This window comes from Archocentrus centrarchus, chromosome 13, assembly GCF_007364275.1.
Source record: "Archocentrus centrarchus isolate MPI-CPG fArcCen1 chromosome 13, fArcCen1, whole genome shotgun sequence".
Lineage (NCBI taxonomy): Eukaryota > Metazoa > Chordata > Actinopteri > Cichliformes > Cichlidae > Archocentrus > Archocentrus centrarchus.
This window is the reverse complement of record NC_044358.1, coordinates 39,904,147-39,928,632: the sequence shown is the minus strand read 5'-3', so window position 1 is coordinate 39,928,632 and position 24,486 is coordinate 39,904,147. Positions and strand designations below refer to the sequence as shown.

Here is a 24,486-nt window from a genome sequence, read left to right as displayed (position 1 = left end):
TCTACATTTTGGGCAAATAAAAAGCCAGCGTGCCTGTAGCAGCTTTCTGTCCAACACCCATACCCTTTCCCACTTGTCTTCAGCTTACAACAGTGTGCAATAAGTGTTCTTCCTCTGTATGATTAAGCAATCCCTCTGCTTCCTGTTATGTGCTGAAACACTCATCTGGCTCAAGATTATTTTTGTTATAACACTTTTTTTTTTTTTTTTTTATAAAATGAAACTATATAGGTGCGCATATAGCCTCCAGACTGGACAGGAAGTGTCCGTGAACCGCCATCTCCAGGCGTCTTTGTCTTGTTTGGTTCTGGGTGTTTACTGGTACACTGTCGGGCACTAGTCATAAAACCACTCCAGTGATGTCTCAGCAGTTTCCGTGCATAGTTGAGCACTCCCCCACTACCACTGAAAGGACACCGTCTTGTATTTGGCTGAATTCTGGCCAGTCTGTCACTACTACAAGGACCCTGTAGCATGATGCTACCACCACCATGCTTCAATGTAAAGGGATAATGCTCACAACACCTGCTGTTCTCTAGATGTAGTGATTATTGTGCTGCCCAGATAGATCAGGTTTTGTCTGATCAGGTTAGAGAATTATTTACTTTACACACTCAGGGTCTTTTAAATACAATTTGGTTAACTCCAAGCTGGTTGTCATATCTGTTTCATTCAGAGGCACTTCTGTCTAATCAGTCTGCAGTTAAGGCCTGATCGATGGTGCACTGTCGAGAATGTTGTCATTCCTTCTGAAGTTCTAGGAGGTTGAGCGTTGGATCCTTAATCACCTCTCTAAGCATGGACCTACTTGGTCAGTTATTCAGTTTAACTGGATGGTCAACATTAAAGAGTCCCAAAGGTTCAGAACCTGGAAATTCTCAAAGCTTTAGAAACTGTATGTCACTATCCTGGAGCGCTACAGAGGGGTTGTTGGACTTCATTACTTTATTTTTTCCTGATATCCACTGGGAACTGTGGGACCCTGGATACTGTAAACATGGAATGAATCAGAAACAGAACCAGAATATTATACTTTATTGAGCTCATGAAATTGATTTTTTCCAAAGACCATAAATGCCAAATGATTCTTTAATATGTCCAACTGTTTGGATTAATTGGGCATGTTTTTTTTCAATGCATACAGCATTGTGCAAAAGTCTTGAACCACCTCGCATTCCTTTATATTTTGCTGCCATGGAGCCAGAATTTCTTGTCATTTTTTTTTAAGTGGTCCTGAGCAATAGTTCTCAGGCTTTTTCAGTCCAGTCTTTGTGCCTGACCATTTCCAGAGGATTTGTTTGTTTGCTGACACTTAACACTGACCGCTGAATCATTCAGGCATAAAAAAGACACCTGCTTTAAAGGATGAACCAGTGTTGTGCCTACACATATCAGACAACTTAGCAAAGAACCGATTTTAAATTGTATCTTTAGTCACTAGCAGCCTGTCACAAAAACACTTCATTTGTTCCCATTTCTTTAGACAGCATGTTAGTTTTTTGGAGGCAGAAGTGGCCTAGTTAGCAAGCAGCATAAACCATACAGGTGCAACACACAGACAAATCTGTGCTAAGTATCAGACTACTAAAAGCACCAGGTTCTTAGATCAATTGTACCATACAGCAAGCCACATTTTCAGATACTTCAATTAGAAATGCTCCGAAAAGCACAAAGAGCACAAACACAGAGGAGAGGTCCAGTTATTTAGGGAAATGAATAAAGTCCAGGACCCAATGTATCATATTTAAGGTGTTGCACATGGGCTACAAGAACCAGTAAAAATGGCTACATTTCTGAAGGGACTAAATCAAGTTTAAAAGTTGCAATATGATCAAAACCATAAAGGACTTCATTTTTTTCCTTCCCAGGAACTCTGTGTGTGTGTGTGTGTATGTATGTGTGTGTGTTTGTGTGTGTGTGTGTGTGTGTGTGTGTGTGTTAGACTGGTTAGGCTGACAGATTTTGTTAGCCTAAGTAACATCCCCCAGGATTTATTTTCAAGCATCCAAACATACATTTTAAAACATTTTATAGCAAACATCAGAAAAAGGTTAATATGCTCTGTACACTTTCACATGTGAGGTTATTAATGTAGAGGACTTCTGGTTAGATAATCATGACCACCAGTCAAAGCAGATGAAGCCAGCCGCAGCATGATTCATTTTTGTTTAGGGAATTCCACCCACCTCTAGGATCTCCGAGCCTGCTTCCACTGCCAGCAAATTAAATGCGCGTAGTTTGGGCAGGAGGTGATAGGGGTGATCCATGAATCAGTCTAATTATACTCTTATGTTACGTCAGCAAGACCCACCTACATTTAAAGATGCCCTGAGAAAAACACAAAGTAAACATGCCAGTGGGAGAGCCTTACATGCTAGAGCACTGGGTTCTTGGTGATATTAAGTGGAGGCTGAGAAAGAGGGTGGATGTGAGAGACTTGGTTCTCACATGTTCTAAGGAGTGGACGCTGAACATCATAAGGCAGACAGCAGGGTGTGTTGCTGCCTGAGCCAGAGCAGGTGGCTGCCACTTGACAGGCAGTTACAGGACTGAATCCTGATTACAATGCTGAACTGTTCTATGGAGGCTCTTGGCTAGAGAAGAGAAAATATGGTGTTGTGGCTGTCACACCAGCGTGTGAAAATTAATAAAGTGGATGCTGTCCAGTCCCAGAAAAACAGTGATGAATAAGCTTGGCACACAGTCCCGTTTATCACAGCAGCCCATTGAACAAATGTAAGGAATAATAATAATACTGCAAACTCAACTCTTTTTTTTTTTCAAATGTAAAAGTGCAATCAAAAGGTATGAGCCTTGCATGACTTTATATTGAATGACATTTATTTTCTTTAGTATAACTATGCAGTTACTAACAAATATATGTGAGCGTGTTTAAGCTGTGCTCTCTGAAAGAAAAGCAGCACCACTGAAGGGCAGAAATAGACGTGACGTAGGTAACCATGGAAAAATATGTCTTGCTGTCCCACCACTTCGATGCCCTTGCTTCGAGAAACATTCAGTGCACCGCCGATGTTTTCGCTTCCGTTTACCAGGTCACACGGACGACACATTTCAGGGCTTCAAACAGTGATGACGCTGCTATGCTCTCAATAACTTAAAGTTACTTTCCCGAAATGCCTTCAAAATTTCTGACATTTGCACTGACTTGTATTTCCTGTACAATTTTCCCCTCTTTCTCTCATCGTTTCCTGATTGTTTCTTACTTTGCATTTTTTGGGCATTTATGTAATTTCAACATTTGATAGGTCGTTCCGGATTCTACTACTCACGCAGTCGTAACTACCCCGCTCACACAACATGAGATTCCACGTGCAGCCAAAGAGTTGTTTATATAAAACGACGGACAGTGCTCTAGACCAATCAGCTGCCGGTATTGCAGTTCCGTCACGTTCTCCATGGAAACCCCTCGCTTCCAGCCAATCAGAAAACGCTCAGGGAGGAGTCTGAATTGAGGTCGCGAGCTAGGCTTTCCGATTGGCTGGCGAGCCCGTGCGGCAGAGAGCCGGGGAGGATCCGTTCACTACTGTGTCAAGCGGTCTGAGGCTCCGGTTCCCATTGAGGAAAATTGAACGCTGTAAGTGGATGTTTTTCGCTTATCGGTTTTGCGTTTATCTGTCGCCCGAGACGACCGGAGAGGCTCCTACTCCTACAGCCCAGGTTTGCTTTCATTTTTACATTTTAGTTTTAGAAAATCTTAACGAGCGAAAAAAATAAGTTGCATAACAAAAATGCGGTCTGCGCATGCGCGAATGCCCGGTTGCTCTACTTATTTTACTTTTATAACCAAAAAATTCCGGTTTGAATTTTTCTGTTCGTTAACATAGGCAGAAGAATGTTAGCTTTTGTGGAATATGTCCTCTGCGGGTAAGCCAAAGCTGTTTTGTGGCGGGTTTTTAAGGATTTTGTTACTTTTACATAACTGTGTCAGTGTACCGTGCACTAGATTGCAGGTCAACGTGTGTGTGGATTGTGAATAGCAGGTCAATGGGAGTTAGATGGGGAAAGGGGGGGTGTTAGTTTCTTTTTATAGACTCGTTTTTAACGTGGTTCTCTTTGATTTAAACGCTATCTAATGTAAAGGTGTCTATTTGAGAAATTTCATATACACTAAATGTGATGTTAAAGATACCTGGCATTTTGCCAGGTTTTACTTTTAGCTGCTAGGACTCCAAAATGGCTTTGCCTTCTTGTTACAAGTATGACCTGAGGAAATGATTTAATTTTTTATATTGGGCTAAGAATGTTTGGACTACAAAGCTTGGTAAAAATGACCAAATATTACCAATTAAGTTGATTTATGTCTCCCTAAAACTACTAGAGGTTTTCTTAGAGAGGCCTGCTGCACACACATACAAAATGAAGTGTTTGTCCTTTGCACACTGTTTCTCATCAAAAAATAGCTTGACAGAAAAATTAAATACTAATTACCATGCGTCTTATTTAAAGGCATGTATTTGAAGACTATAAATAGTATTTGAGCTAATTTTTGCCCGGAACTTGTGGCTTTATCCCAATGCAGTTTCCCACTAAACCATAACAGTGATTAAATTATGGCAATATTGATGAAAATACCACTTTATAACAACAAAGACAATGGATTCTAGCACCACCCCCTTTTTTTTAAATTTAACATTGTTACAGCTTTATATCATTGATAATGTCACCAGTAATCATTAAGTAAGTAATATCTTAATAAGTTGTGTAGAGTGGTGGCATACACTGTGATGTAACTCACTGTGTGATGTCATTTTTATTCAGTGCTGGAGTGAGCCATAACATAAAGGAGCATGACTGTAATTTATAAGTTTTGCCACCATATGTACAACATCTTTGTAGTTATATGCAATATTGTGTTCTTTTACCAGTAATATTTGACCAATGTTTTCCTCTGTTTTAACTTTGTGGGGATGATAAAATGGGTTTATATCTATCAAAGTGTAATATTGTATCTCTATTAATGTGTATGTAATTCCAGTTCTATATGTCAATTAAGAACGCACTTCTAAGGAGTTGCGTACAAGGAAAACCATGTGGTTTTATGAAACAAGGTTACCACAGCTTTGCGCTGCACTATAGCCAAATCCATGTGACTGGAGCAGGGTTGTATAATGCCTGAGATCTGTGCTAGTGTGCTGGCTGTCCAGCTCAGCAGAGGGAGTTCAGTTTCATTATGTCATTATTATGCTCAGCTGCATGTTTGGTAGCGTCTGAGAGTTTTTGAAGACTTTTTGAGGGTTGAGGTTGTAATTTTGCACTTGGATATTGTTACCTGCTGGTGTCTTTTGTAATGAGGAAGGGGGTCTTTGGTAAGCCCAAGTCTGTACTGCATGGTTTTTCATTGGCATTTAAAATACTTTAAAGTAAAGGATAGTGGTCAGATTTGCTGCAGCAGTTTTATATACAGTTTGTTTTATATTACTAACACAAGCAAGCCAGTATTTTGACAGTTTGTACAAGCTTTGGGGATCAATGTACTTTACATAGGGTCATGTTAGTATGTGATTCACAGTTTAGTTAAGCTTCATTTTATCCACCGTGTACTGCTACCACATAAACAGATGTGGGGGAATGCATCCAAATCATTATTTACACAAAAATGCTTTATGTAGTTAAACCTCTTGTGAGGTAAAATGTTTTTAAGTAATATTTTTGCATTTATTATTAGCTGTTCAAGGCCCTTATACTAAACAATCTGAGTAATAATAACTAGGTTTAACTCATGTATTGATAACAATTTAATCTTGTGATTTTATGTGTTATGTGCTGATATATACAGAAATTAGCTGGAACACACAATTATTGAAATAAAGGTCTTATTAGAGGAAAAAGAAATGATAGAAATACATAGTTTGTTGACATGATAATAAGCTCTCCTTTGTTTGGGGGACATTATTATTATACAGTATCTATCTATCTTATTTGAACAGGTTGTGACTCTTTGCTCTCTCCTGATTGGTCATTTCCTGCAGCCAATAAAAAAAAGTTTCATCACAGTGCCTGGCTACTGCCTACTTTAAACTAGAGTGGGTCATTTTCTAAGAGTGGGTGGCTGGAAAGCCTGTTGGGGTTTTTTTTGTGGATTTTATTGTAGATTTTCTTTTTTTTTAATATGAAAAACCTACTCTCAACTTTGAGAAGTTATGTAAAAGTGCTTATGTAAAGAGAGAAGAATAGACAGGCTGCTGAATGTGCGCGCTTACATAAATAGCTGCAGCCTGACACTGGAGAGCAGCAAAACAGTGAAATAATTTGGATTTGGTCTTAGTACCTGTTGCCAGTATTTCCTGTTCCTGCTTTGAGACACAAATAGCTCCAACCACTGCGATTCTGCTGTGTAGGGTGGAGGAGGAGGAGGAGATTATTAAAAACTGAATCTTGTATTTTTACAGGTTTCTTTCGGAGACCAGCTTTTACACCTTAAGATCTTCTGAATGGTCTTATCTAATTGCAGTTTTCCAGGAACACGTGGGAAAACAGTCTGTTTACAGCACTCCTTGTAACACAGGAGTGGGCAATTAGTTTTCCCAAGGCGCCACAAGAGAAGCTGGGACTGTTGTGGAGGGCTGCACCAATAAGCTGAACTCAGTTCTGTTCAATATTAATTTTGTGACTTTATGAACTGCTACTGGTAACAGTAGATGTTACAATTAAACAATGAAAAAGTGAACTAAGCATGATTAAAAACTTCAACCTTTTATCAGTATTTAATCAGCTTTCCCTAAAAACAATTGTGAACAAAATGTGCAATTTTTTGCAAAATTTCAAACAACTGTGCAGTTGGGCCTTTATGCCTTTATTAGATAGTGTACTATGAAGAGAGAGGGGGGAAGACACGCAGTAAATGGCCACAGGTCGGACGCAAACCTGGGCTGTCTGCACCGCATACATGTGACACGCGTGGTCGCCCACTAACCCACCGAGCAACCGTGGCACTCCCAAAAACAAAAAATTTCAAAAACTTTTAGTGCTTTTTTTGCTTGTAGTTCAATTACTTCATCTGCAGATTTTCACTTCTCTTTTCTTATTGAGTGAGAGAAATCTGGTCTGTTTTGCGCTTGAAAAAGTGCATTAAAGTTAGGTTCAGTGTCTGAGGTGGACATGCAAAGGACAGTGGACAGGTGATCATCACTCAGAGGATCAGTGTGCATTTGATAAAAATCACTGAGAATGTTTGTTCACATATGAAAGCCAAAGAGAGTCAGCATCTTCACTGTTGGCATATGAGTAATGCTCTCCAATTGACTCCAATTGACTTGAAAGAAACTGCAACTTTCTCATGAAAGCTTTCACCAGGCTGTCTATTTCATGTGCAAATAGGCCCTTGCATTGCATTTTTGGTATTTATTTCATTCATTAGTGCAGTCACATCCACAGCAAATGGAAGATCTGCCTTCAGTTCTGCATCTGAGAGCTCTAGAAACTCCTTGCCTTTTTTCCCACAAACTCTTGAACTTCTGCTGTCAGGTCCCATAATCTTTTTTAGCAGAGCCACCTGACATCTTTGTGGTTGCATATGTCAGTTCAGGCTCATGCTTCTCCTCTGTTTCAGTGCTCTTGACCTGATGAAGTTAACGATTTCAGTTACAACATCAACCACATGGTTAATTTTTAGCACAGATTTGCACAACACCTCTTGGTGTTTAATACAGTGCAAAAATATCAATTTTAGTTCTGGGTCACTTTATCTTGCATCCACTTTAAAATTCCAACATTTTTTCCTGTCAGATTTGGACATCCATCGATTCTAACACCTGCCGGTTTGTCCCATTTTCAGCCCCAGACTATCCCAGGTCGTATTCCCTTTCATTCAGTGTATTGCAGCCAGCTCCTCCATAATTCCAAAATCTTTGGTTATCCCATGTACAAAGATGAGTAACTGGGCTGTGTCACTCCCCATCAGAGAGTGGCCTACTGTTTTTGGTGATTTTTGTGGGAAATCACAAAGCTGGTCTTCATTGCTCCACCGTTGGATGTGTAAAGCTTGGTTTTAAAAAAAAGCCCTTATTGCTTTTGCAGCGTTGCTAAGCTTCAGATGTCCATTACCACCCTGCATCAGTCAGGTTCTTGCATTTCTCAGCGTGGTTAGTCTCATAATGGCAGTTCAAACTGTAATCCTTAAACCCAGAAATCTGGTCTCCAAAAACTAAGTGCACAGCTCTACTGCTGACTTCAGTAAATAAATACCTAGAAATTCATGTGCTGTTAAAAAGTCTACATTCTGCATCAGTATTTTATTTTTTTTTTTAATTTGAACTGACGTCTTTCAGGATTCGCAGAAAAATCTGTTCCAACACATTTACAGTGAAGCTGCCTTGGCTTGCACACACATATGTACGTACATTTTAATAGCAGTCACCTTTGAAATAAAAGCAACAAAATTGTATTGTGATTTTCCCACAAAAATCACAGAAAACAATAAACCATTCTGTCACGGAGAGTTTATCAGAGAGTGTTTGGAGGCTGAAATGGGACAAACTGAATGATATATAATTATTTTCTTTTGAAATCTAATTTCCCATTGACCTCACATGGGCTGGTCAGGGACAGCCAAAGGGCTAGATTAGGCCTGGGGGGCCATACAGTGCCTAGATCTGTTCTAGTATATTGTGACTTGACTGAGAACTGGCAAAGGTCATATATGGTCACTTAAATAATTGCTTAATAAAATGTGTTTTGTTTTGTTTTTTTAAGGCAGTTGCTCAAGGGACTATGCATCCAGGAGCACTGTACTGTTTTTCATATGGCCATCTTTTTTAATATGGACAGTTAACACATCTCCACATGTGGGATCTATATTTTTAGCATTAATCATAAGACTGTTACTCTTAAAGACCGCATGTCAGGTTTTCCACCATCTCTTCATCATGTAACTTGCGAAGCAGTCCGTCCATACAGGAGACTACTTGAACAGTAAAACCCAACTTCAATGTTGGTTTGTTTTTTTTCTGCATTTCACATCCAAGTTAGTCCTGATTATGTGCATGCAGTGAATGTTCTTGTTTGTATTGTGTCAGCAGAGCTGTGTTTTCATCTCTGTAGACTCACTTTTTTTTTTATGTGAAGAAGCTCTTTAGAAAAAAGGAACCAGATCATGCTGGTCTGGGACTGATGTCTACCTGGAAAAGGCAAACGACTGGCCTATTTACTGTGCAAACCTTTTAAAAGATGGATGGCAGCTGCTTTGGTGACTGTGTGTTAGTGTTTGTGTAACAGCAAGATCACTTTTATCTGTGCTGCAGTGCCCTTTTTTTTTATTTATGGTTGACTTTTGAAAATGTGGAGATGTGAGGCTGCACAGGTTGATCAGATCAAAGTCATGGCTACTGTGCTTTTGATAGATGGGTTGCTTTAATCCACATTGATCGCTTCTAATATTAGAACTATGCTCCTTTTATTATTGATCTTCTATCATTAGAAGTGTACTGTGCTGTAAAGTGTATGAGTAATTTCATCTGGGTTTTTTGTTGTTGTTTTTTTTCCTTCTTCAGACTGCATTTGCACTCCTGAGGCAACAACCCCATTTATGCTCCAGTGCCATCTGCTTTGTGACATTGCCATGTGGAAGGTAACTTAATATTCCATCACTGACTTGTCCGATGTCTGAGGATAGTGATCCAAAGCACTACCTGTACTCAGCCCTGGAGGGGCGTGAACGTAACCGGGAAAGGGCAGGCTTGCAGGTGGAGGAAGCGCAGGGCACTCCCTGCAGCTCCATTAGCCAACTTCACCGCATGGCCAGCAGTTACAGTGAGGGTTGTGGCGGGCAAGATGGGGTCGAACTCGAACCAGAGTTGGGATTGGCCTCTGAGGGGAGCGACAGCAGCCACGAGCACCCGGCCTCACTGGGCTCCTCACATGATGACAGGAAGAGACCTCGCCCACCTTTGCACGAGGACGTAGAGATGGGTGGTAGTGGCTCGAGCGGGAGCGGGACAGAATCCCACGGTAACGAGTCACACGGCAATGACTCCCACGGCAATGAGTCAGTTGGCAGCTCAAATGGCAATGGCAAAGATTCTGCTCTTATGGAGTCTTCAGGGAGCAACAAGAGGTGAGAACACATCAGATGCACTAAATCATGGTAAATTAAGTTCTGTTTTTTTTTTCTCCCACCACCATGGGGGAGCAGACCAAATAGGCTACTGAAGTAAGGTTCATTAAAGTCAATGAAGGGCCGTTTTCTCCTGCAGGAGCTATGGTGGTCTGAGTCATTGTCACAGTCTAGTAGAGACTCCTTCAGGTGGAGGAAAACAAGTTGGTGAACTGAAAACAACAGTAAGCGTTGGTATAGGTTCATGTAAAGATGAATTTTTATTTGGAAGATAAACTATGCAGGAAAAGTGAATATTAAGCAAGCTCTTCAAAGCATGTTGACCTTTTATTACATACTCATCAGTGTGTGAAATATTCAGCTCACACTCAAATTACTGGACATGATAATTACATGTCATTAAATTGGATTTAAATTAAGGTCTCACTTATAATTTGCTGGTGGCCTCATCTTTGTTGATTAACCATTCTGAGGCTTGATCCTTTAAATAATACGTCTCGTTCATGCGTTGTTTGAAGAAAATGATACACCTGCTGAAGATTGCTGTTACATAACCAGTGCTGATGTTTTCTCCATCTCCATTTCTCCCACGAGGTGGGAGAAAATACTGAAAACACTTTTCAGCTAATGAGATTGTTGCAACAATGATGCTTCATAGTGAAAGAAATTAGATTAATGCTGTTGTATAGGTTTTATCTTAATATTAAGTGTACCTAACCGTTATCATATGCTTATTAATAAATGGATAATGATAATGGATCATCAAGTCATTTATCTGGTAACTGTATGAGCTCACTTGTCAGTTGCTTTAGAGTTCTGAGCCAAAGGCTGTGATGTTGCACCTAAGAAGGTTCATGAGTTTCACACAGGGCTGAGGAATTTAGGTGCGGGCCCCTGGTGTCATTTTTGTGCAACTTCATTTCACAGTCAAGTTTGTATTTTTCTGTACAACTATAAACTCTGCAGAAAATTGTTTCTGACCTGATGTCATTCCCAGTGAGTTTCATGAGTGGCTTAGTCACTCATTTCAGGTCATATTGAACTCAAAATAAATAAAACAGTCTTGGTCATACTGTGTGTTTAAAATAGCAGATTATCCATGGTATGCTTGTGGGGCTAACAACTTGTCATTAGCCAATGAGCAAGCAGCTTCAGAGTCCGACCCACCCCTTTTCGTCACATCCATTAAAAAAAACATTTTTTTTTTTGAAAGCAACATGGTGACAAACAAGAAAGACTTTAGGGCAGCTGTATTTTACAAGTATTCACCAAGTGTCATTCTCAAGCAGGCAGGCTATTGAATTGTCAGAATCAAACAAAAATTAAAAAAAACACTCCTGCCCCTGTTCCCATAAATAATTGGCTTTGTTTATCTGGAATAATTGTTTATTGTCCAGTTGCTCAGTGCTATTGAGATCTCACATATTGCTGTTTGCAGACACATGCAATTAAGTTTCAAAATATTAGAAGTTTATTTTTTTAATCAAATTTGAGAACATCCTTTTAGTATTAATCTAAATTTGAGACAAATTTCGAGGAGAAGTAAAATTGACCAAAACGCATATCTGCAAAAAGTCAGTCTGAGAGTTGCTTTTCTAACATGTTTAAAAACACTTCTGGTGGGAGGCCTGACCTCGTTCTTTGACTCACCACTGAATTTTCCATTGCAGTTTGCATTTCTTGAGTCCTTTTTTTTTTTTTTTTCTTCAACTTTACATTATCCTAATCGTCGTCTTTTCAAAGTTTAGTATTTGCCTCAATCATAACTAAATGAATAAAATCTTACCATTTTTTAAAAAACAATATATGTTTAATATGTTTAGTCTTAGTTTTGTTAAGTGTTTTCTGGTTGTGGTTACAGCTCAAACTCTCACAGCCCCTCCCCGCCAAGCAGCTCCAACGCCTTCAGTCTGGTGAGCTCTGAACAGGACAACCCATCAACCAGCGGCTGCAGGTTAGTACACCTCTAAAAAAAAAAAAAAAAGGCCCAGCCCAGGTATGTTGGTCTGTAATGGAACAACATTTCAAAGTGGGAGTAGAGAGGTGTGGAACCCAGTGTCACTCAATCACCCTGCTTGTTCTGTTCCCTTTGCTGGGAAGCGGAGTGTGACGTGACTGATGAGATCTCGTCATTTTGATGCATGTGTATCTTTCTCATTTGGGTCCTGCAGCAGCGAACAGTCAGCCAAAGCTAAGACACAGAAGGAGCTCTTCAAGACGCTCAAGGAGCTGAAGATGCACTTGCCATCGGAAAAGAGGAGCAAGGGCAAGTCCAGCACTGTCAACACGCTCAAATATGCACTGCGCTGTATCAAACAGGTCAAAGGTAAGACTCGCTACTGTGGGCTTTGTTTTAATGTACGTGTGATTTATTCGTGTTATATCAGTGATGTTACACTGGGAAAATAAACTGGCTTTTTTTTAAAGTTAAATATTTATTGGTTGTGTGCATATTGTCTTGGTTTTGCAGCCAATGAGGAGTACTACCAGATGCTGATGATTAACGACAGTCAGCCACCAGGGTTTGATGTAACATCTTACACCATAGAGGAAATCAATAGCATCACCTCAGAATACACCCTTAAAAACAATGTAAGTACCACCACTCATTACCTCACTTTAAAGGGTAAACCCCAAGAATCACCTAACATTATGCCACAAATTTCCCCATTTGTGGGACTAATAAAGGCATTCTTGATTCTTGACAATGCCTTTATATGTCAAAACATTAAAACCGTTGATATTAATGATAACAGTGTACTTGAGTGTCAGTATAGTGACAGTATCATCAGTATTGTTTGGCATTATTCAGAAGTTTGAATCATGCATCATTTAAGGTGGTGATGTAATGTTTTTGAAAACTGAAAAAAATCCTGAATGTTTTGTTAATATCCTCTAATGTTTTTGCTTGTAGGATATATTCGCTGTAGCGGTGTCTCTCATCACGGGGAAGATTGTTTATATCTCTGACCAGGCAGCATCCATCTTGAACTGCAAGCAGGAAGTGTTCAAAAATGCCAAATTTGTGGAGTTCCTGACTCCTCAGGATGTCAGCGTGTTCTATAGCTTCACCACGCCATACCGACTGCCCTCATGGAGCATGTGCACTGGAGCAGGTAAGGACTATAATTCTCAATACAAAGGTATATTATATGTGAAAACTCTTCTAAGTGGTACAGTATGGGGACATGTGGACATGATGGTAAAATTTCCAAAATAGCATCATGTGGGTCTGCCACATGTACCCACCTGCACGTGTATGCATTTCCTTGACACACATGCTCATACAGACATAGCACATATTTTAGTAGCATTCTCAGTCACACAGTGATAAATAAATGTATGACACTAACAAATGTTGCAGATTTGGTCTGTGTCAAATGATCATATCCACACCTCCAGGAGCCCTACGATGATACACAGATTTTTTTTTATTTTTAATCACAGAGTTGCATCATTGGTTAATTATTGGGCTGCAATGTTAATATTCTGCCCAGCGGTCGTGAAAATTCCTCTAAAAACTGCTTTCAGAGATAAAAAGCTGCTTTAAAATATGTATTATCCTTCAATCATTTTCTCCATAGTGACCTTATATTTTACTTTTCAAACTCTTTCTGTCGTCAGTACACTTTCATGCCCTGCAGTTAATTCTGCTGTCACACTTAAACAGTCGGAAGTTGGTATCAGTCCAGTGATGCTAAGCAGCGATCACTGCAAAATATCAGCTTTTCAAGTGATGAGCATCTGTATTTTTTCTGTAAATTCTTCCTAGTGCTGTGACTCTCGTATGTCTTCAAACTTCCGCAGCATAATTGCATTGCTTGCATTCGTATCTAACACCTGTTACATGGAGAGGCACACTTCTCAGGCCCTGTGAAGAGCATTTTGAATATTGATGACTAACAGATGGCTGAGTGGGAAGTACTCACACTAATTCGTTTATTCATTCATCCCACCTTTTCCTCTTTTTTTTTTTATTTATTCTATTCAGAGTCATCTCCCACCGAGTGCATGCAGGAGAAATCCTTCTTTTGCCGCATCAGGTGAGTGACAGCAGCTGGCAGCTTCTTTGAGCCACAGTTTCCTGTCTAAACAAACACTGAGTCAGCAGAAAGATGGTGGGTAGAAGAGGGTCTAAGTGAGAGGAGGGAGGAAGTCAGCAGCTGTGAGCTTTTGAGCTATATCGCCATCTAGAGGCCAGATGGGGTGCCTGCTGTTGCTCATTTTAAAATGCAATATTATATACTTATGTATTATAGGTTGAGATGGTTTGGACATGTACAGAGAAGGGATAGAGGATATGCTGGACAAATGATGTAGAAGATGGCGCTGTCAGGCAGTGGGAGGAGAAAGAGATTAAAGGGAAGGTTCTTGGATGTAGAGAAAGAAGACATGCAGATGGTTGGTTTGACAGAAGACAACTCAAGAGAGAAGTTGAGATGGAGGTGCAGGATCCACTGTGGCGAGCAGCCAAAAGAAGATGATGATGTGCTGTAGAACTTGGTTAAAGACTATAAATATCCAGGTTGATAATATCAGAATTATAGGCCTGTTGTTAAGTCAATTAGTCTGCAAAATCTAGTGTTTTCTACCTCAGATGTTATTTTCATGGAAAAATCATGAGCTAGGAAGGACTAAAACTACATAATACATAATTACAACAGTAAAAAAAGAGGATGCCCTAATGTACAGCTTCTAGCTCATTTTTCACATCTTTTTTACCATATTTTAGGAAAGGCAAAGGACTAAATAATGATACAAAGTTAAAGATGTGCTTTTATTTTGAAAGACAAAAAGTAATCTAATACTATGAAAGGATTTTGAGATGGTGTGTGTTTGTGTTGTAGCGGTGGCAAGGACCGCGAAGGAGACATCCAGTACTATCCTTTCCGTATGACTCCGTACCTGATGAAGGTGCAGGATGCTGAGCTGGCTGAGGAACAGTTCTGCTGCCTCCTGCTGGCTGAGAGGGTGCACTCTGGATATGAAGGTGAGAAGTGTGGTTGACACACGCTATATTTTTATACAAGGCCATTTTAATCTGATTCGCATGACATATTTTCAATCTGATTGAGGTCTTAATTAGTCTAATTAGTTGGACAAGGGGCCGGGTCCTTTTAATACAAAAATCTGCCTTCAGAAGGAGCTTAATTCTAAGCAGTCTGGCATTGTCGGTACAATTGCTCACACATTGCAGTGCATTCGATCACAGTTTTGCAGTTATTTTTAGTTTTTCATCCATCCGAGACAACAATGAGATCAACTTATTAGTGATCAATCCCCTGGCTCTTAATTTGAAAGTTCAGCGGCTGTCAACCAGCTAGCTACAGTCCTTAAGTTTTTGTGTTTCCTTATGGGGCAGGCTGGTTAGATTGATTCTGCACCAGTCAGAATTTGGCTGTCTTGAGGCTGGACTTAATCCAGCTCCACAATCTTGGACTGCAGGTGGTGGTCTTAGTTCTTTTTCTAGTTTGGAGATGTGCTGAGAGCTGGTGAGCCATTCTAACTAGGACCTCCTGCAGGTGGAGAACTGGTGGCACTATGCTGTAGCTCACTGATGCAGCAAAGCAGAACAGAAACTATTGCTGCTTGTGCCCACATGCTGCACCTTACCACACTACCTTCACAAATGCAGTCTAATTATGTAGGAAACACTGGGATTAAATTACTATTTAACAAAAGAGTTTAATCCTTTTAATATGAACTAATAGATGCCATGTTCTCTTTATGTTACAGAGCAGTACTGTACAATCATTGTATTTACTGAACATTTTTTTTTTCCTTCCTTTCTCACACCCAGCACCCAGAATACCTCCTGATAAGCGTATCTTCACCACAACACACACCCCTAACTGTGTGTTCCAGGATGTGGATGAGAGGTGAGTGGACTGAATCCTCTGATAACACTTACAGTAGTGCCATGTGTGATGACGTCCTGCTGGCCTGCTCCCCACTGAAGTAATTACTGTTTCCCCACAGGGCTGTGCCTTTATTGGGGTACCTCCCTCAGGACCTGATAGGGACCCCCGTGCTGCTCAATCTGCACCCCAGTGATCGACCCTTAATGCTGGCTATACATCGCAAAAGTAAGAACATTTGCGTACATTCCCGGAATGTCTTGCTACACAACTCTAAATGTGGTGCACTAAATCCTTATATTCTCAGCTCTTTCACTCACATACTCTACCTTCTGTTGCCAACAGTTCTGCAGTTCGCTGGTCAGCCCTTCGATCATTCTTCGATACGTTTCTGTGCAAGAAATGGAGAGTACATCACCATTGACACCAGCTGGTCCAGTTTTGTCAATCCCTGGAGCCGCAAAGTCTCCTTTGTTATCGGCAGACACAAAGTCCGCATGTGAGTATTCCCACAATAGTGTTGTGTAGTTAAAGATTTTTTTCTCTTTATCATCTGTATTTTATTAGAATATGTTTTGATTTGGGGACACTAAGTGACAGCTTGTATGTCTGTGTGTTTCAGGGGTCCTGTGAATGAAGATGTTTTTGCAGCACCGGCTTTCCATGGAGGGAAGATCATGGATTCAGACATCCAGGAAATCAGCGAACAGATCCACAGGCTGCTGCTTCAAGTATGTACAGACACACATACACACAGTTTACACACAAGAAGCATTCCTCTAACAGCCTTTCTTTCTGCAGCCGGTCCACAACATGGGATCCAGCGGTTATGGTAGCCATGGCAGCAATGGCTCCCATGAGCAACTGGTGAGCATCAGCTCATCCAGTGAAAGCAACGGGAACATTACAGCAGGGAACATACCAGAGGAGACAGGAAAGACCAAGCCTACAAGGACTTTCCAGGAGATCTGCAAAGGTGTCCACATGCTCAAGAATCAGGACTCTCAGATTGGCTTGTGCTCTCCATCTCCCAGTCCCTCACCGTCTCCGCTCAAACCTGAGCAGAAGAAGACCTCTGACAGTGAGTTCAGTTAGTTATTGCTCACTCTGTGGTAGTGAGGTCAAAATGATTATTCGTTTAAGTATATCAGATGCAAAAAGCTAAACACATGCATACAAACACAGCAGTTCACTCGATGCAAAGCTGTCTGACCTGCCTGTCTTCATGTCTTTCTGATATTTGTTCCTCCCTCTTCAGCATTGGCAGCTCATAGAAGTTCAGTTACACGCCCAAAGGATTCAGCATTCCCTCTGCAGGCCAGAGACAGTACTGCAGCCAGCATGGAGGACTTCACCTACAAAGACCAGACTGTGTGCTCCTACCAGCAGATTAGCTGCCTGGATAGTGTCATCAGGTGAGGCATGGATTTGATGGTCGAAATCTCAGTAATCACTGTACAGATGCAGACAGATCGTGCTTTGTTTGCACAATAACGAAGCTCTCTGATTTAAAACTTGTTGTTTCTTAGGTATCTTGAGAGTTGTAATGTACCCATCACCGTGAAAAGAAAGTACCAGTTCTCCTCAAATGCCACCTCCTCCAACTCAGATGATGACAAGAAGGGTTCAGAGGATGGCATGCAGGTGCCTCAGGATACAAATGCAGGCATGTAGACATCATACATATGTACACACAAATTTAGTTTGAGGTATTGGGTCTCTTTCAAAATCTTGACACTCAAGGCTCAACACTAACAACAGAATCTCTACCTCTGGTTCATCTAGATCCCTTGATGCTGGATTCCCAGCCAGGCCTGTCAAGCATGAAAGCACTAAAGAAGCCTCCATCTGGAGCAGCTGCTGTGGTGGGAGGGCCCCTGGCACCCCTCACTCTGCCCAGTAAGGCTGAGAGCGTGGTGTCCATCACCTCTCAGTGCAGCTATAGCAGCACCATCGTGCACGTGGGAGACAAGAAGCCTCAGCCAGAGTCTGGTGAGATTCTGTGTCCGATACTGTGCAAAAAGTGATGCAGAGTGCACGCACATAAACATACCAGGACTGTCATTAGGTGTGTTTTCATGCAGTTGTGGGATAAGTTGTGTTTAACTGATGTTTATGGTACTGCTTTGTACAGAGATAATTGAGGATGTTGCAGAGAGCCCAGCGCCCCCTGCTCTGCCTGTCAGTATGGTGTCTCCACCCCTCCAAGAAAAGGAGTCCTACAAGAGGCTGGGACTCACCAAGCAGGTGCTGGCAGCACATACCCAGAAGGAGGAGCAGGCCTTCCTGAACCGCTGCAGAGAGCTCCGTAACGTCAGGAACTTCCAGAAGAACTGTTCCACATACCTGCACAAGCACAGAGGTCCACCTGCCCAACATATTGAAGGTACTATAAGCTTTGTAATTATTTTTTTCTGCTTTGCGGGAGGTGGAGTAGTTCAGCATCAAGGGTAACAACTGAGGCTACCAAACCAAACAAAGTCCTACAAAAGGGGCAACTAGGTTCACTTTTAGATTAAAAGATGAGCTATACATTTCAATCTCCTGGAAGACTCACACCATACTTGATACTATATTTAAATATTCTCCAGTGGTAAATGTAAATGAATGAATATATGATACAGTTATTTAATATAATATATAATTGTTCCCAGTTCTCGTGGCGAGTATCTTTTGAATCCTCTCCAGTTAATGCACATGCATTTCTTTCAACTCAACAAAAACAGCTTTCTGATCTCTACATGTGTCCTCTTCTCAGAATCACCTGGACCTCAAGGCCCTGCTAAACAAGGCACCACGAGGCCAGAAACTATTGCCAAGAAGGGCAACCGCAACAGGAAGTCCAAGAAGCCACGGATGAAGCATCCTGATTCATCGGACAGCGCTGTGTCGAACCGCAAACCACGGCCCCCCCTCCAGGGCCTCAACCAGACCTCTTGGTCCCCATCAGAAGCATCGCAGTCAGCTTTTAATGTGCCCTACCCCACCATGGTGCCTGCATACCCGCTCTACCCACCGACATCTGCTGCTCCGGCTCAGGCTCCCCGACCTGACCCCTCTCTCTCCACAGGCTTTGGAGAAGGGCAGAGCACCCAAGCCCCGCCTGCTGCCGCTCCATTTCCTGCACCCATTGTTACACCTGTGGTAGCTCTGGTGCTACCCAATTACCTCTTCCCCCAAATAGGACAGTTAGGCCAAATAGGAGCTGCTCAGAGACCAACATTTTTCCCTGAGCAGACCCAGCCACAACCTGCATACACTGCGCAGCAGCCTTTTCAGCCCCCACAGCCACCCTACACAATACAAACACAACCCCCGTTCACCACCCAACCACCGTTCCCTGTGCAGACTGCCTTCACCCCCCAGCAGCCATTCCAAGCCGCTCAGACCACCTACGCTACTCAGCAGCCGTTCACTGCCCAGCCGTCTTTCCCAGTCCAGACCCAGTTTGTGGCTCAAGCCCCCTATCCACCTCAACCTTTCTCCTACAGTCTTGCCACTGAGCCTCCCAAAGCCCCTGCAGCAGAGCCCCGAGAGGGTGCGGTATCACGATCTTCCACCCCTGCTTCTGGGGCGAGGGAGCCCGCCACATCACCGCCACTGTTTGAGTCCCGCTGCAGCTCGCCCCTGCAGCTCAATCTGCTGAGCATGGAGGAGGGGCAGCGCTCAGTGGAGCGTCAGGATAGTACAGTGCCTTCTGCTGGAGGACAGGGCAGCAGTGCAGCCGCAGCGTCCGGGGTCGTGGGAGCAACAGGGGAGAAGAATGGAGGCACAGCCAAGTCTGATAACCAACAACAGGTGGGAGTCACAATAAACTAACAAATACTAGTACAAATACTAATACATAGTAACTTTATTTTGCCTCACTAACTTATATACGTGCTAGCAATTAAACGGAAACCCTTCCACAGCACACGAGTAGAGTGTATGGATTTATCTCTGATGTGTGTCCCGCCCTGTGTTTTAGGTGGAGTCTCCAGGGGATGGGGCTCACAGTGATGGGAACTCCTCGTCGTGCGACTTGCTGGACATCCTGCTGCAGGAGCAGGAAGACTCTCGCTCTGGTACCGGATCAGCCACGTCTGGCTCCATGGGCTCAGGGTCGGGCTCTGGACTGGGCTCAGGATTAGGCTCAGGCTGCATTGGCTATGGTACCTCAGCTAGTGGAGGTTCTGGCAGCAGAACAGGTCAGTAGTGGAGCATTAAGGTTTGACAAGAGTTGCCATGGAGTAAAGTTTGTTTTTGACTTTTTCTCTGTCTTCTCAAATGCTGTACAGGGAGCAGCAACACCAGCAAATATTTTGGCAGTGTTGATTCCCTTGAACACGATCCCAAATCCAAAACCAAGATGAGGGGACAAGAAGGTTTTGAAGGTGGCAAGTCACAGGCCAAAGTGTCATCTCAAGGAGAGGGAGAGCATTTCATCAAATATGTCCTACAGGAGCCTCTCTGGCTGCTGATGGCCAATGCTGATGACAAGGTCATGATGACATATCAAATGCCATCCAGGTGAGTTTCTGAGTGGAAATAAGTATTTTAAGCTTTATCACTTCCATTATAATTTAACTACCTTATTATATGTCCATCGTGTTGTTTAGCTGTATTTATGTGTTTCCCCACCATCAGAGATATTCAGAGGGTTTTGCGGGAAGACAAAGAGAGGCTGAGGCAGATGCAGAAGAGCCAGCCACACTTCACCTCGGACCAGCGACGAGAGCTAGTGGAAGAACACCCTTGGATGAGGAGGGGGGGCCTGCCTGCCGCCATCAATGTTAAGGTGAGGGATGGACAAATCTGCTGCAGTTACACTTCTCCACTCTGACCAGCTGGTTTGGTTATAGACTAAGAGCGACGCATGCAGCATTTTGCCTGCAGTTGAATGTTTTTCAGTTGTTGGAAGCCTTAAAAAAAAGTTTTGCACTACTGAAAAGATGCACAGCACCTCGACACACTTTTAGCATAGTGTTAAAAAACAAAACAAAACACATAAATCCCATTGCAAATGCTTGAAAAAGTACACCTGCCACATGGAAAATAACACTTTGATAGGCATGCTCCTTAGGGTAATGCATCATGCAGATTTCCACAAAATGAGTTCCTTGTTTTTGTCAAATGTTCTGGAAAGCACCAGTAGTTGTACTTTATACTTTGCACAGTTGTTCCTCAATTCAGGCTCAAGGTGGTTTCTCCAGTCCCACCTCTTTTAGTTGTATATCGCTCGTGCAGGTTAGCGGGGATCAGAGTCGTTACAGATAACTGACAAACCAATGATGACACAGAACAAATGTAATGAAAAAAAGCTGTTAAAAATATGACCGTAAAATGAATTAACAGATAAATTTATACTTGGGTGCACGGGTGGCTCAGTGGTGAAGCAGGCGTTCACGTGCTTATGCCGCATTGCGGTGCGGGCGGCGTGGGTTCGAGTTCCGGCCTGTCGCTAGTTTGCCCGCGTGTTTTCCCCTTTATCTTTCCCCCATTTCCTGTCTCCCTCCACTGTGGCCAAAAAATGTATTATACAGTAAAGTAGAATAAAGTGTAAGTGCACAAAAAAATAATATAAATGATGGTGGCTTTAAAAAAAAAATACAAGCAGCCATCCTGGTCAGACCATGTTAGAATCTGATTTTACTGACCAAAGTAGCAGGAACATTCACTTATCACCGTGTTTTTGTGTTCAGGAGTGTGTGTACTGCGCGGATGCAGCAGCGGCACCCATCGAGGAGGACCTGCCCGACATGGACATGGGCGAGCTGGGCGAGGAGCTGAGTCGAGAGGGCCAGAACACTCAGAGCCAATCAGGGGACTCTAAATCTCAACCTGACTCTGGCTCCTGAATGGCCAGCAGAGCCTGTGGACCTTCTTGATGCACACAGACACACGTGTGCAGACATAGACACTATGTGAGACAAACAGCTGTGTGCCTGACCATCCTGAAGAAAACACACATGCACACTACAAGCAGAACTTTGTGTTGCCAGTGTGGTGGTTGGGAGGGTGTACGCCTGCTGTTGTGTTAGTGTGTTTTTTGGATGCCACTGCTACTGTGGTGCAGTTCCCAATGCACCCTGATAGGGGGCAGTAGTACTGTGTGGGGGTTTTGTTTACAAGCTCCAGACATCATATCACTTTTTCCATCAAACACACACACACGCTTTCTTTGAAAAGATCTGTCTCTATTTTTTTTTTATTTATTTCTCTGTGAAAGGCACAGCACATTATAAAACTAAAGCTAATGTCTGAGAGATACTACTTTTTAATATGTAAAAAAAATGACAATATAAGGGTCAAACTGTCAGAAGCAGCCTGGCTCTCCAGCCCAACATTCTGTTTGTTTTTTCCTGATTCATCACATGGTCCCATTCAAAAACTTCCCCCCTGTTTTCCCCATAGGAATAGCTGAATAGTAGAATCGTTGGGATGCTCACTGGATGATGAAAGCCAATAGGGCGGGGACTCGCACTTTCAGATTTTAAATGAATTTTTTATCTCACTGCTGGACCTGAGATTTTAAAGTATGCAGGTGCAGCAGTGTTGGCACCAGACAACAACCAGCAGAGTGACGTGCGTAGCCTGGCTGTAACTTTCCTCAGCTCTGACAATCTGATACCTAATAAAAGTTATCCGTTTAAGGGTGTTATTTATTATCTAGCACATGATCTATTTAGAATAATTTTAAGTTAAAGCCAAAACCGTTCAGCTAAAAGATAATATATAAAATGTCGACAAGCTTGGGAATGTTTAAACCGTGGAGCTGGCTTTTCCATTTCCCGCAGTGGGACCTGTAAGCGTTGTGGGCCTCTGCAGACCTTAAAACAACACGGGTGCTGTGACAAAGTGGACATAATCACAGATCAAGAAGCTGCCAAAATATTTTTGTAACACAAAAGAAGCATCAGAGAAGCGATGCACTAAAAGTGAGGATTTGTAGATGTAGAGACTTAAAGCTCCAAATCAAGCTCACATATTCTTTTTTTTCCTCCGAGTGATAAGAGTGTCCTTTTTTGTTTTTGTTTTTTATTTTTTTAAAGAGAATTTTGCACCCATACATTTGAGAGTAAGGTTTGAGTAATGTTCTTTCTGTCAGTATGGTGCATCTTCACTACATGTCACTTTTAGAACAAATAACTACATTTTTAGGGCTTTTTTAAAAGCAGCCCTTTTCCCTCCTTTTCTGGATCTATTTTTGCATCAAAAATTAGAACCCAACGCCTGTTTTTGTTTCTTTGTTTGTTTGTTTTTTTTCTTTTTTAATAATGCTAGCATATGAAAAGAACTTGGAGTCATGAGTCTCTGCAGGTGGATATGCAGCAATACAGATCCTACAGTACTGTGAAAGCTATTGGCCAGAGCAAAGGTCTGAGGTCATTGTTGAGCAGCAGCACTGAAGTCTGCATGAAGGTAGGACAACAGTATTACATGTGTAGCAAATAATAGGGATATATTTCCCTGCTGACCTTTTTGTGAAAGCAGGGTTACGCTTTGGCCCTTGAAGTGTTAAGTAAATGGATTCAGCCTGCCTCTGTGTAAACGAGGCAAATCACACAACAAGTAGGAACAACTCTGGTGCTAAGGCAGTGAAACTGTTGGGCAGGGCTTGTGAGTGTACCTGGACCAAGAGCATCTCACCAACTTTTCATGGGTTTTTGTTTTCTTGTTAACTTAGATGTCCTTTTTTATTGGTCTGTTTTTCTCTTGTGTGTGTCTTTATTTTATTTGTGTGACCAGGGGAAGAGCTTTTTGAGTGTCACTGGGACGAACCCTACCTCTTACAAATCCCAGGTTATGTTACTGTAAGCGGAACATGTATAGAATGTGTGTGCACGTGTGGACGAAGCACAGTGGACAGAGAGGTGTGATACTTAAGTGATTCCAGTGAGTGAGGGCTTGTATGGAGATTTTCTACCTTGGGACTGGCAAAGGATTATGGACTCCTTTTTACGGAGCGTACAAGAGCCTTTCACCACCTTTAGTAACTGCATCTTTCTCTTCTCCAAGAAGCCTGCAATGTTCACCTGTTTATAAATCATCAGATATGTAACAAGTTATGTTTAAAACATGCTTTGTTTCATAAGTTCCTATAAAGAGGGAGGTCATTTTTAAACGCTGGTGATCTGTTGGACGTTCCTTGGTCTGTAAATGCGTACACACACAGTACCAGCACGTGATGTCGTGTATGGTCATGTAACTGTCTCATTGCCACTGTGAGTCTGTGGTATAATAAACTTGCAAATTTCTGTGCTTTTATGTTTTTCTTTTGTTTTTGTTTTTTGTTTTTGTAGGTGAGATGTCTTGTTTGAGATCTGTTGAACAGCCCCGTTTCCAAAAACGTTGGGACGCGGTGTAAAATGAAAATAAAAACTGAAAGTGCAGACCTGCAAATCCTTAAGACAGATTCAAAATGCTGCATATTTTTTCATATATATATATATATATATATATATATATATATATATATATATATATATATATATATATATATATATATATATATATAATGTCTCTGTTTTAACATGCAACGTGTTGGCTTTGTACTCTCTCTCGCTCTCTCTCTCT

At 41.9% G+C, this 24,486-nt stretch overlaps 1 protein-coding gene across 1 annotated transcript; it reads left to right on the top strand.

Annotated features, from left to right (window-relative positions):
* Positions 1-3,526: 3,526 nt before the first annotated feature.
* Positions 3,527-24,167, top strand: LOC115791162 (period circadian protein homolog 2). The gene is made up of 22 exons (XM_030745288.1): positions 3,527-3,678; positions 9,510-10,072; positions 11,934-12,026; positions 12,244-12,398; positions 12,543-12,664; positions 12,987-13,188; positions 14,064-14,115; positions 14,920-15,062; positions 15,873-15,951; positions 16,052-16,158; positions 16,276-16,429; positions 16,553-16,661; positions 16,732-17,011; positions 17,189-17,345; positions 17,460-17,596; positions 17,716-17,922; positions 18,065-18,316; positions 18,689-19,728; positions 19,898-20,117; positions 20,208-20,439; positions 20,557-20,707; positions 21,612-24,167. Exons 2-22 carry the CDS (start codon positions 9,618-9,620, stop codon positions 21,765-21,767), a joined length of 4,503 nt encoding a protein of 1,500 aa, XP_030601148.1. The 5' UTR covers positions 3,527-3,678; positions 9,510-9,617; the 3' UTR covers positions 21,768-24,167.
* Positions 24,168-24,486: the final 319 nt, after the last annotated feature.